This window comes from Lachnellula hyalina (assembly GCF_007821495.1).
Source record: "Lachnellula hyalina strain CBS 185.66 chromosome Unknown contig00051, whole genome shotgun sequence".
Taxonomy (NCBI): Eukaryota; Fungi; Ascomycota; class Leotiomycetes; order Helotiales; family Lachnaceae; genus Lachnellula; species Lachnellula hyalina.
Window position 1 is genome coordinate 137,720 of NW_022157165.1, and position 12,616 is coordinate 150,335.

The 12,616-nt window shown below is 46.9% G+C and overlaps 1 protein-coding gene across 1 annotated transcript; it reads left to right on the top strand.

Annotated features, from left to right (window-relative positions):
- Positions 1-756: 756 nt before the first annotated feature.
- Positions 757-7,899, top strand: pyrABCN (the record flags this gene model as incomplete). Its single annotated transcript, XM_031148383.1, has 5 exons — positions 757-1,387; positions 1,447-1,973; positions 2,001-4,424; positions 4,699-7,788; positions 7,843-7,899. 5 exons carry the CDS (start codon positions 757-759, stop codon positions 7,897-7,899), a joined length of 6,729 nt encoding a protein of 2,242 aa, XP_031006068.1.
- Between the last annotated feature and the right edge of the window lie 4,717 nt (positions 7,900-12,616).

The window sequence follows — 12,616 nt, forward strand, 5'->3', positions numbered from 1 at the left end:
TGGCAGATGCAAGTATATATGTACCTTCTTATCGGTGAGAAGGGGCACATGATGCGAGAGGGTGCATATTGCATGACGGAAGACACCAAAGAGGCTGCCTGCATCGTACTGGTGGTATGTCCTCCGTACTGTATGCAACCTAGAGACATGCGGAGTGCAGGTACTTGCAGATCTAGGCCCATGATCAGCCAATCAAACCGCTTAGATTGTGTCCATGGTTGATGCTTCACCGCAAGATCTAGGGTCACCTGCATTGGCGAATAAACATACCTGTTTCTGTTTGACAGGATGAGCTGATTTAAGACCCAGGTAATTACCTTATGTTACGGATATATTATAATTTATGAAGCGAAGATACCTTAGATGAATGTAAAACTGTAAAATGAGCAAACGCTGTAAATATCCATAACACTCGAGGCTGAAAGTACAAGCACAAGCCTTGTATGCAAGGCTGCATGTCTAGGCTAGGAGCTACCTGGTCGCATCGGATCAACAGTTCTTCCTGCCGACAGAATTTTATTTTTGCTAGGCCGACCCTCAAAGCCGAGTCAGTGCAAAATCTTGACTTATTCCTTCCCTCTCGAGCTTTTGCCTCGAAGGAACTCCCATCTTTTACACTCAATATCTTTGTCCAAAAATCAATTCAAAGGCAGGCAACACGGAGAAGCCCCTTATTCGTCCTCCAGCCTGCTCTGCAGCTTGTTGAAGGACATTTTATAACTTCCAGACCCCTGCACCCAAAACTCTTCAAGCACCATGGCCGAGAAGGTTTACGGTCCTGTGGCTGCCCAAATCCTCAATGGCACTGATGAAGGCCTCATTAGTCTTGAGCTTCAAGATGGCACCGTCTATCAGGGCTACAGCTTCGGTGCAAAGAAGAGCGTGGCAGGAGAATTGGTTTTCCAGACCGGCATGGTGGGGTATCCAGAGTCAATAACAGACCCCTCATACCGCGGCCAAATCTTGGTCATCACCTTTCCTCTGGTTGGCAACTATGGTGTACCCTCTCGAGAAACCATGGATGAGCTCCTCAAAGATCTGCCTGCCCATTTCGAAGCTTCAGAAATCCACATTGCTGGTCTCATTACAGCCTCCTACTCGGGCGAAGACTACTCGCACTACCTCGCAACATCCTCACTGGGAACGTGGCTGAAGGAACAGGGTGTGCCTGCAATATATGGTGTTGATACTCGGGCTTTGACAAAGAGAATCCGAGAGGAGGGAAGCATGCTGGGACGACTGCTGGTCCAGAAGCAAAGTCTAACCAATGGCCATGCCAATGGACTGACCAACGGAACCTCTGCAATTACATCTTCTGCCAGTTGGAGGTCGTATTTCGAGACATTGGACTGGGTGAACCCCAACTCGAAGAATCTGGTGGCCGATGGTGAGTTTCTGCTCTTTGGCAGCCCGCGATCGCGATCTAGGGCTGACATCCGACTGTAGTATCGATACGGAAACCAAAATTATATACCCCAAGTCCCTCGAATGCCCTCAAACACCCTTCTGGTCGACCAATACGCGTATTGTGTCTAGATGTTGGTTTGAAAAACAACCAATTGCGTTGTCTCGTGAAGCGTGGTGTGGAAGTTTTGGTCTGTCCATGGGACTATGACTTCCCGGGCCTTGCTGGCAAGGACTACGATGGTCTCTTCATTTCCAATGGTCCAGGTGATCCAGCTATGATGGAGAAGACTGTAAATCACATCTCATCTGCCATGGCGGATAACCGAACACCCATTTTCGGTATCTGTTTAGGCCATCAATTGCTAGCAAGGGCTGCGGGTGCAACCACACTCAAGATGAAGTTTGGAAACCGTGGACATAACATTCCTTGTACTAATATGCTGACTGGAAAATGTCACATTACTTCGCAAAATCACGGTTATGCAGTAGATGCAAAAAGCTTACCTACCGAGTGGACCGAGCTTTTTGTCAATGCCAATGATGGCAGCAATGAAGGCATTCGGCACGTAAGCCGCCCATACTTTAGTGTGCAGTTCCACCCCGAGAGCACTCCTGGACCTCGAGATACCGAATTTTTGTTTGATATCTTCATCCAATCCATCGTGGGTACACTATCAGACAACAAGCTCCTCTCTGCTCCAGTACACTTTCCTGGTGGCGATGCCGTTGAGAACGAGAGACTCTGTCCTCGGGTAGACGTCAAGAAAGTTATTGTACTAGGAAGTGGAGGTCTCAGTATCGGTCAGGCAGGAGAGTTTGACTACTCTGGAAGTCAAGCCATCAAAGCTTTGAGAGAAGAAGGCATCTACACCGTCTTAATCAACCCTAACATTGCCACCATTCAAACATCAAAGGGTCTAGCAGACAAAGTCTATTTCCTCCCCGTTACGGCTGATTTCGTCCGAAAGGTCATTATCCGTGAACGACCAGACGCGATATATGTTACATTCGGAGGCCAGACCGCTCTACAAGTCGGTATCCAGCTCAAGGATGAATTTGAAGAGCTTGGCGTTAAGGTTCTTGGAACTCCCATTGACACCATCATCACCACTGAAGATCGAGAACTCTTTGCCCGAAGCATGGAGTCAATTGGCGAAAAGTGTGCCAAGTCGGCATCAGCTAGCACTACTGAAGAAGCTATGAGAGTCGTCAAGGACATAGGTTTCCCTGTAATTGTTCGTGCTGCATACGCTTTAGGAGGTCTAGGCAGTGGATTTGCGGATAACGACGCTGAACTTCTCGCACTTTGCAACAAGGCTTTCGCTGCCAGTCCTCAAGTCTTGATCGAGCGTAGTATGAAAGGCTGGAAGGAAATCGAGTATGAAGTTGTTCGAGACGCTCGGGATAATTGTATTACCGTTTGCAACATGGAGAATTTCGATCCTCTCGGAATCCACACTGGAGATTCCATCGTCGTCGCTCCTTCGCAGACCCTTTCCGACGAAGACTACAACATGCTTCGGACAACAGCCGTAAACGTCATTCGCCATCTTGGTGTTGTGGGAGAATGCAACATTCAATATGCACTCAACCCCTTCTCGAAAGAATATTGCATTATCGAAGTCAACGCTCGATTGTCTCGATCTTCTGCCTTGGCTTCCAAAGCTACCGGGTATCCACTGGCTTTCATTGCCGCCAAACTTGGTCTGGGCATTCCCCTGAACAAAATCTCCAACTCCGTCACCAAAGTCACATGTGCCTGTTTCGAACCGTCCCTTGATTATGTTGTGGTGAAGATGCCGAGATGGGATCTGAAAAAATTCGATCGAGTCTCCACCCAGCTTGGATCGTCGATGAAGAGTGTAGGAGAGGTCATGAGTATTGGACGAACATTTGAAGAAGCTATCCAGAAAGCTATTCGCGCAATTGACTTCCACAATCTCGGATTCAACCACGAGACTAGAGCACTCATGTCCATTGACGATGAGCTACAGACCCCGTCAGACCAACGTTTATTTGCCATCGCAAACGCAATGCACTCGGGTTATTCGGTCAACAAGATTTGGGAAATGACCAAGATTGACAAATGGTTCCTGAGCCGTCTAAAGGGTCTTAGTAACTTTGGAAAACTCATGTCCACCTTCAATACTGGCACTATCTCGACCGACCTCCTTCGCCAAGCCAAGCAGCTCGGCTTTTGTGATCGACAGCTGGCCAATTTCTGGGGCTCGAATGAGCAGGCTGTCAGGCTTATGAGAAAGGATGCCAACATTGTTCCTGTCGTAAAGCAAATTGATACTGTTGCGGCAGAGTTCCCAGCATTTACGAATTATTTGTATTTGACTTACAATGGCTCAGAGAACGACATCTCTTTCAACGATCACGGAGTCATGGTACTAGGCTCTGGAGTCTACCGCATTGGGTCTTCCGTCGAATTTGATTGGTGTTCCGTCCGAGCTATCAGAACTCTTCGCGCGTCCGGCTTCAAGACAGTCATGGTAAATTACAATCCCGAGACAGTTAGTACAGATTACGACGAGGCCGATCGACTTTACTTTGAGAACATCAATTTAGAAACTATCATGGATATCTATGAGCTCGAGACATCCAGTGGAGTTTTGATAGCCATGGGTGGTCAAACACCTAACAATATTGCTCTTCCCCTCCACCGTCTGAACGTCAAGATTCTCGGTACCTCCCCTGAAATGATTGATAACGCCGAGAACCGTTACAAGTTCTCTCGTATGCTGGATCGAATCGGAGTCGATCAGCCTACCTGGAAAGAGTTGACGAGTTTCGCGGAAGCGAAAGAGTTCTGCGAAAAGGTATCTTACCCAGTCTTGGTTCGACCTTCATACGTCCTATCTGGCGCGGCTATGAATACCGTCTACTCCGAAGCAGATCTTGAAGCGTATCTGCAACAAGCCGCCGAAGTATCTCGGGAACACCCTGTCGTTATCACCAAATACATTGAAAACGCGAAGGAAATTGAGATGGATGCAGTAGCTAAAGATGGAGTGAGTAATTGTTTTTCCTTTTCCCCATCTCCCTAACCCAACCGGATGTTCCTGCCCTTGATGGACCTTCTTTCTGGACGTACCCTCAATCTGGAAGTACCTTCATTATGGACGGACCTTTCTCTGGATGGATGGCTTGCCTCGGCGACTTCCATTTCCTTTTGTTTCCTGGCCTTTTCGATTGTGTGCAAGCTTCGACAACTCCGCGTCCAGCACTTTCTGGACTTTCCGACTTCTGAGCGCGAATTTCATACATTTGCTAACTTATCATTAGAAAATGGTCGGCCATTTCATCTCAGAGCATGTTGAAAATGCCGGTGTTCATTCTGGTGATGCTACTTTGATTCTCCCACCTCAAGACTTGGAAGCCACCACAATCAAAAGAATCGAGGAAGCCACACGCAAGATCGGTGATGCCTTGAACGTCACTGGCCCTTACAATATCCAGTTCATTGCCAAGGACAATGACATAAAGGTGATTGAGTGCAACGTCCGCGCCTCTCGTTCTTTCCCGTTTGTGTCAAAGGTCATGGGCGTTGACTTGATCGAAATGGCGACCAAAGCAATCATGGGTGTCCCATTCCTCGAATATCCTCCCATCCAGCTCGCCGATAATATTGTTGGTGTCAAGGTTCCACAGTTTAGTTTCTCTCGGCTCTCCGGAGCTGACCCTGTCCTCGGTGTTGAGATGGCTTCTACTGGTGAGGTTGCTTGCTTTGGTGCCAACAAATACGAAGCCTACATCAAGGCTTTGATTTCAACGGGCTTCAAGCTACCAAACCGCAATATCCTCCTGTCGATTGGATCCTACAAGGACAAGAACGAGATGCTGCCCTCTGTAGTCAAGTTGCAAAAGATGGGATACAAGATCTTCGCCACAGCCGGGACAGCAGATTTCTTACAGGAACACAATGTCCCTGTCCAGTACCTTGAAATCCTCGGCGACGGTATGGATGGTCAAAAGCATGAGTATTCTCTGACACAACATCTTGCGAATAACATGATCGATCTTTACATCAACCTGCCTTCTAGCAATCGTTACAGACGACCGGCAAACTACATGAGCAAGGGTTATCAGACGCGAAGAATGGCTGTCGATTACCAGACGCCCTTAGTCACAAATGTCAAAAATGCAAAGATTCTCATCGAGGCCATTGCTCGACATTTCGATCTGGAGATTAGCAATATTGATGCTCAGACGAGTCATCGTACTGTGGTTCTTCCTGGTCTTATCAACATTGCTGCTTTCGTCCCTGGTATTGCAACGATGGGTAGCCACGACTTCCAAACCGTTACCAAGGCCTCGATTGCTTCAGGTTTTACCATGATTCGGATCATGCCATTGGGCATTGAGGGTTCTGTCACGGATGCTCGTGCGTTGAAGACAGCCCAGCTCAACAGCAAGCGCGGTGCTGGGTGTGATTACAACTTCTCGGTTGCTGCAACTTCTGCAAATGCAGACCAAATCAGTCAAGTCACTGGTGAAGTTGGATCACTCTTCATTCCATTCAACCATCTATCGGACAATATCAGCAAGGTTGCAGCTGTCACTGCTCACTTTGAGTCATGGCCTGGCTTCAAACCCATTCTTACCGATGCCAAGATGACCGACCTCGCCTCGGTCCTCCTGCTTGCCAGCCTTCACAGCAGAAAGATTCACGTTACTAGCGTTACGACCAAAGATGACATCAAGTTAATCTCTTTAGCCAAGGAGAAAGGATTAAAGGTCACCTGTGATGTATCCGTATACGCTCTCTTCTTGTCCCAAGATGACTACCCCGAAGCAAAGTTCCTCCCGACCGCAGCAGACCAGAAAGCGCTCTGGGCGTACATGAGCACCATCGATGTTTTTTCTGTCGGAACTATGCCATATCAATTGGCCCAAATTGAAAATCAGGTACCTAATGCTGCCGCTGGTATCGCTGACACCATCCCCCTTCTCTTCTCGGCGGTTGCTGATGGCCGACTAACCATCGATGACATCAAAGCTCGCCTGCACGATAATCCAAAAGAGATCTTTGAACTTCACGACCAAGTTGGGGCTTCAGTCGAGATTGAGATTGATCGTCCATACACAAATGCATCATCTTCCGTCTGGTCTCCGCTTGTCGGTCGTGTTATGCATGGTGCAGTCCAGCGTGTTATCTTCCAGGATAAGACTGCCTGCTTGGATGGTGAGCCATCTCATGATGCTGCCGACGGGAAAGACATGTCTTCGCATTTGATCGACTCGCATCTGGTACCCACTTCACCTGCAGCGAAGGCGGTTCCTGGATCTCCAGCCTTTGGTCCTCGACCCGACAGCTCTCATGGAAGGCGGCTTTCGTTCCTTGGGGCTCCGGCTATGCGGCCCGCGAATCGATCACGATTTCTGGACGGCGCCTCAGCCACTATTCAATCCCCTTCGCGTACATCTGCTATTGCTGAAGACTTCGGTCCCAACCTGTATTCTCAACCAACGTTGTCTCCTACTCTACAGCAGCTCCTCGTCCATTCACCTTTCAAAAATCAACATGTCTTATCCGTCAACCAGTTCAGTCGTCAAGATCTGCATCTGTTGTTCACCGTCGCACAAGAGATGCGCCTTGGAGTTCAACGAGAGGGTGTTCTTTCAATCTTGAAAGGTCGCTTACTTTGCACGCTGTTCTACGAGCCCTCAACTCGAACATCTGCATCTTTCGATGCCGCTATGCAACGTCTAGGTGGAAGAACTATTGCCATCTCTACAGAGCACTCCAGCACTCAGAAAGGAGAAACCCTTGCCGATACTATTCGGACTTTGGGCTGTTACGGGGACGCTGTTGTGCTTCGTCATCCCGATGAGAACAGCGCGCAGACTGCAGCAAAGTTCTCGCCAGTGCCAATTATCAACGGCGGGAATGGTAGCAAAGAGCATCCCACTCAGGCATTCCTAGATCTCTTCACCATCCGCGAAGAATTGGGAACTGTTAAAGGTTTGACCATCACGTTTACTGGTGATCTCAAATACGGCCGTACCGTACACTCGCTCGTAAAGCTCCTGCAATATTACGACGTGCACATCCAACTCGTCTCCCCAGCCGCTCTCTCACTGCCCACAGAGATACTCAACTTGATTAAATCCAAGCCCGGCCAACTGCTCATTGAAAGCACGGAATTAACGCCTGATATAATCGCACGCAGCGACGTCCTGTATTGCACCCGCGTGCAGAAGGAACGTTTCCAGGATATCGAAGAGTATGAGAGGCTGAAGGACAGCTTTATCATCAGCAATGAGACTCTCCGGAGTGCTAAGAGTACCATGGTGGTCATGCATCCGCTGCCGAGAAATAAGGAGATTGGGGAAGAGGTTGATTTTGATCAGAGGGCGGCGTATTTCAGACAGGTAAGAAGACCCCAATATGAATTCTCGGACCGTTGCTAACATGTTTGTCTGCAGATGAGATATGGCTTATATTGCCGCATGGCATTATTAGCCTTGGTTATGGCCCCTTGAGGGCACATGCATGTTTTCGGGAAGGCGCATTGGCATTGGAAAAGTTTCCCCTTGGTCTCGTTTTTGTATTGTACATATGATACCTGCTTTGTAGTAGGAAAGTGATGAATATATTTGCATGTGTAGACTTTGCAGCCCAAACTCGGCAATTATAATAGATCCCTCCCTAGTCAAATGTGGTCGATGCATATGAACATCCCCTTGTTCCGTGGGATAGTATAACTGACGTGGAAATATACGAACCGAATCGTACGATTTTAATGCGGAATGCGGGGAGACGAGATTCTTGCAATGACGCTCTAAATTCAACTATACAGCATGGCTACCCAGAGTTAGACTTCTCTATGCCTTAAAAACAGCACAGCGATCTGTGGCTGCCCCTTTTTCGAACACGTGATTTTAGTAAGTGGTGTAGAAATGTTGGAATCAGCTGCTGATATAAGCGTAATTGACCATAAACTGGTCCACCAGGTTTTTAGTTATTCGATGACTTTGACCTCTTACGCTAGCTTCAAACCTTATTCCATCGTATAATCTAGCATTCGGATTTTAATAAGAAAGTTACATCTTATATATTCAAGATTAAATAGGTTAGCTGCTTATAATATTATCAATACTGAAATATGCATGTGTTCCGGTTCATTCGTGAATGTTAGATATTCATAAATCTTCTAGTTCATTTATAAAGCTGGCCAGTTTATTCATAAATGAACTAGTTCATATGTGAATATTAGTTGGATTCACGTATAAACTAGTTTATTCATGAATCTTAGTTATATTCACGGGTAAACTAGTTCATTTATGAATTATAAATAGTTTAAAATAAGGATATATTCTACCTACTACTCTATGTCATTGCTAGCAGTATTAGCCCTAGCCCTCTTACTCTTTCTTTGCCTACTTGATCCACCCTTAATTTGCTCCCCATTTATATATTTATTATCTGAGATTATATTAAAGAATCTTTCACGAACTTTAGACGGAAAGCAGTCATCCTAACTAGGCTGCAATGGGCCAGCCGTAGAGGGGCCAGCTATAGAGGGAATATCCGATATAGTAGGTAGTAGGTAAGGTAGGAGGATTTTGGGATTTTGGGATTTTAGTGGTAGTGTTATAAATAATTAGGAAGTGAAAGAGGTTTTTTGCATGGGATTGCCTGCAAAATAAACTCTTGCTTACTTTAGTTTAGTGCATACACATTTATGAATAAACTGGATTTATGAGTAAACTAGTTTATTTGTGAATAACACTAATATTTACGAGTGAACTAGTTTATACGTGAATCTATACTAATATTTATCAATGAACCAGTTTATTTATAAATGCGCTAATATTTATAAATGAACTAGGAGATTTATGAATGTCCAACATTCACGAATGAACCGGAACACATATAACCTAACTTCCGAACCGTCTTTCGATCATCTAAGTATTGCTATCATTCTAATTATACATCATAGAAGCCCTTTCTATTCCAGAAAGTAACAAAACTCTTCAATATTCTAGCATTAAGGGGTTTGTACTGGACATTGCTGTCGGCTAATGCTCTTACGGTGTTTTGCGAGTCGTAAAAAGGGGAATACTGGCTAACTTCCCACCGTGTCAACATTCCTAGCACCTTTTCTTCAAAGAATGGTATGAGCGGCGCCAAAGGTCCGCCCGGTAGTTGTGTCTCTACTACTTGGTTAACCCAACAGCGATAATCAACTAGCCTCGACTCATATCCGGCTTGATTGAGCAATGAACAAGTCTCTTCAACAGATACCGATGTTGCAAGCTTTGGTGAAAGCAGGCTATAAGAACTGCCCAAGTTCTTCCTCGAGGCTGCAATGTGCATAGTTGCGTCAACAACATAGTCCACCGTCACATACTCTAGTCTTTGCGTGAGCATGGGGAAGGCTTTGAGCTGGATGCAGCTGACAATGAGACGGGACATGAAATCATTCGGGTTATTGGCCCCAGTCTCCGAATGCCCTAATATGAAGCCTGGACGATAGATGATGACGGGCAAACCACGATCGCGCATCCGACGCACCATTCCTTCTGCCGTCCATTGACTCTGCGCGTATCCCAAAGCGTATCGAAGACCCTGGGCGTGTGGCTGTAGAGGGTCGTCTTCGCACACAATACGTGTCCCAAGACAGAATCCTGCCGGACCCCACACATCAATACTGGACATGTAGTGAAAGGACTTCCGTCGACCAGTTGCTGCAAAGCAGAGCATATTCCGTGTTCCCACCACGTTGTCTACATAATGTCCACGATAGGGCTCACAGTAGTTCGCCTTGGCGGCGATATGGAAAATGACGCTGGCCCAGTTTGTGAGCCAGCTGTATTTTTCTGTTCCTATACCCAGATTTTTATCTGTGATATCCCCCTCGATCACCATGACCTTTTGCGGCCATTCAAAGTTGGCTGGCCATAGATCATATTGCTCCATGTTCTTTTGAATCCGCTGGGCAGCGCTAAGGGGGCCATGGCTTCTCGCTAAACATGCGATCTGTTTGATACTCGGGTTATTTACGAGGTGCTGTAAGAAAAAGGCACCAACAAACCCAGTGACGCCAGTGATAAAGACCCGGCCCTCGTTTTCCGCTTGCCAGTCGGGCACGTCTTCGATCTCGTCAACAAGATCGATGTCTTTGGCCCATGCCGCTGTATCATCCGGAACATCTGGGTTTTTGGCCCACTCTGCTGTACATTCTGGCTCGCACGCTGGAGTTTTTTCGGTTTCGAGCAATGTGAGCAAGCATGAGAGGCGAGAGTTCTCATAGAGGTCGCGCATGGTGACAAGACATCCGAAATGCTGTTTTATCAAGGCGATGAGCTTGGCAGCTTGCAGGGAGGAAGCACCGAGTGCGAAGAAATCATCTTCGTCTGTTATGTGTGAGATATTCAACATATCTTTACAGATACTCTTGATAGCCGATCTCCTATCCATGCTGCCTGCGTCACAATACACCTCTTCACATTTCGTCTGATGGCTTTCGATAGATCGTTCTATTAAAGCTTTTCGGTCCACCTTCCCGTTATGGGTCATTGGAAACTGGGTGACAGCCTCGATGGCACTGGGTAGCATGTACAACGGGAGCTTCTCTTGAACAGATTTGTATAATTCCGCACTGTTAAACTCTCTGTCATCTTCAGGGACAACGAATGCTACCAGCGAAGCGGTACCGCTGGGACTTGATGATGGCCGGCGAACAACAACAGCAAGCCTCACCAGAAGACTATCAACGAGAGTCTTCTCAATTTCCTCCAGCTCAATACGAAATCCGCCGTGCTTGATCTGATTATCGATACGTCCGACAAAATCGAGATCAATGCAACCGGGCCGCCATTCGCCTATATCACCGGTCCGATATAGACGAATAGAAGAGGAGTCCGTTCCGACATCCCCATTTCGTATCTCCAAGTCGCTCTTGCTCAACTCAATGAAACGCTTTTCATTCTCGCAAGAACGATTAAGATAGCCCGCTGTCTGTTGAGGCCCAGCGATACAGATTTCTCCCCTTCTGCCACTGCCATGAACAGGCTTCAGTTCATCATCGAGGAGATATATTTGCATCTCTCCTACAGGGTGTCCAATGCTTACTCGATCACAAGCAATGTCCTTCAGAGTCACACGAAACATTGTAGCGAGTGTTGTACATTCCGTTGGACCATAGGTGTTCCACAGCTGCTGAGGCGGACCACTCTCGAGTACGTTGCGCATTGCTTTCCTGTTCGCAATGTCACCTGCAGTGAGAACATGCGTGAGAGTTTGGAACGTGGATGGCGATGTCGACACAATGATCTCAAATAGGGCAGCAGTCATTATCAAAACTGTCACCTTCTGTTCCTCGAGGAAAGACTGCAGCGTCACGGGATCCGTAGCAATCACCTTTGGGATAGTAACAATTGTTGCGCCAGAGAGCAGTGAAACCCAAATTTCGAAAAGGCTCAGGTCAAAACCAGGATTGTTGAACTCTGCGACCCTGTCGCTGGGGAGCAATGGAGTCGCGGGCGTCTTGTTAGCCAGGTGGACGATACTATGGGCATTGATTTGGACAGGCTTGGGCTTGCCGGTCGAGCCAGACGTGAAAAGGATATGACTGCGACGGACGTCTTGGTGCAGTTCGAGGTCAAAATTATAGTCCGGGACGTTTCGTCTGCCAATGTCGCCAATATATACGCGCTCAAATTTCTTGGCGGCATATTGACCCCCTCTTTCAAGCATGGTAATCTTGACGTTTATATCCTCAAGCATGCTGGTGATGCGAAGCGGAGGAGTAGAGGGCTCGATAGGGACACAGGTACATCCTGCCAGCAACACAGCCAGCTGAGCGACAACCTGTTTTATTCCAACTCCAAGCAAGATCCCGATTGGCTCTTCGTGGGCAAGGTCAAACTGGCTAAGAGTACGGGCCAAGTGTACAGATTCAGCAAATAGCTCATGATATGTCAGACAACAAGAGCCATCTATAATAGCCAGAGCGTTAGGGTTTTGCAAACCGTTTTGATAAACTGTTCTTTCCATTGGTTGAAGAAGCAAGCGATTGTTATGAGTATAATGTAGGTTTGAAAAGAAGATGATTCCCAAAGCTGGTAGGGATAAGTTGATGTTTTAATTGAGTATATAATCAAAATCTCTTTTCATCTATGAACTCTTACGTAACGTATGGTTTTAAGAACACAGCACTTAGTTACACAAGAACAATGACACTTACATGCACAG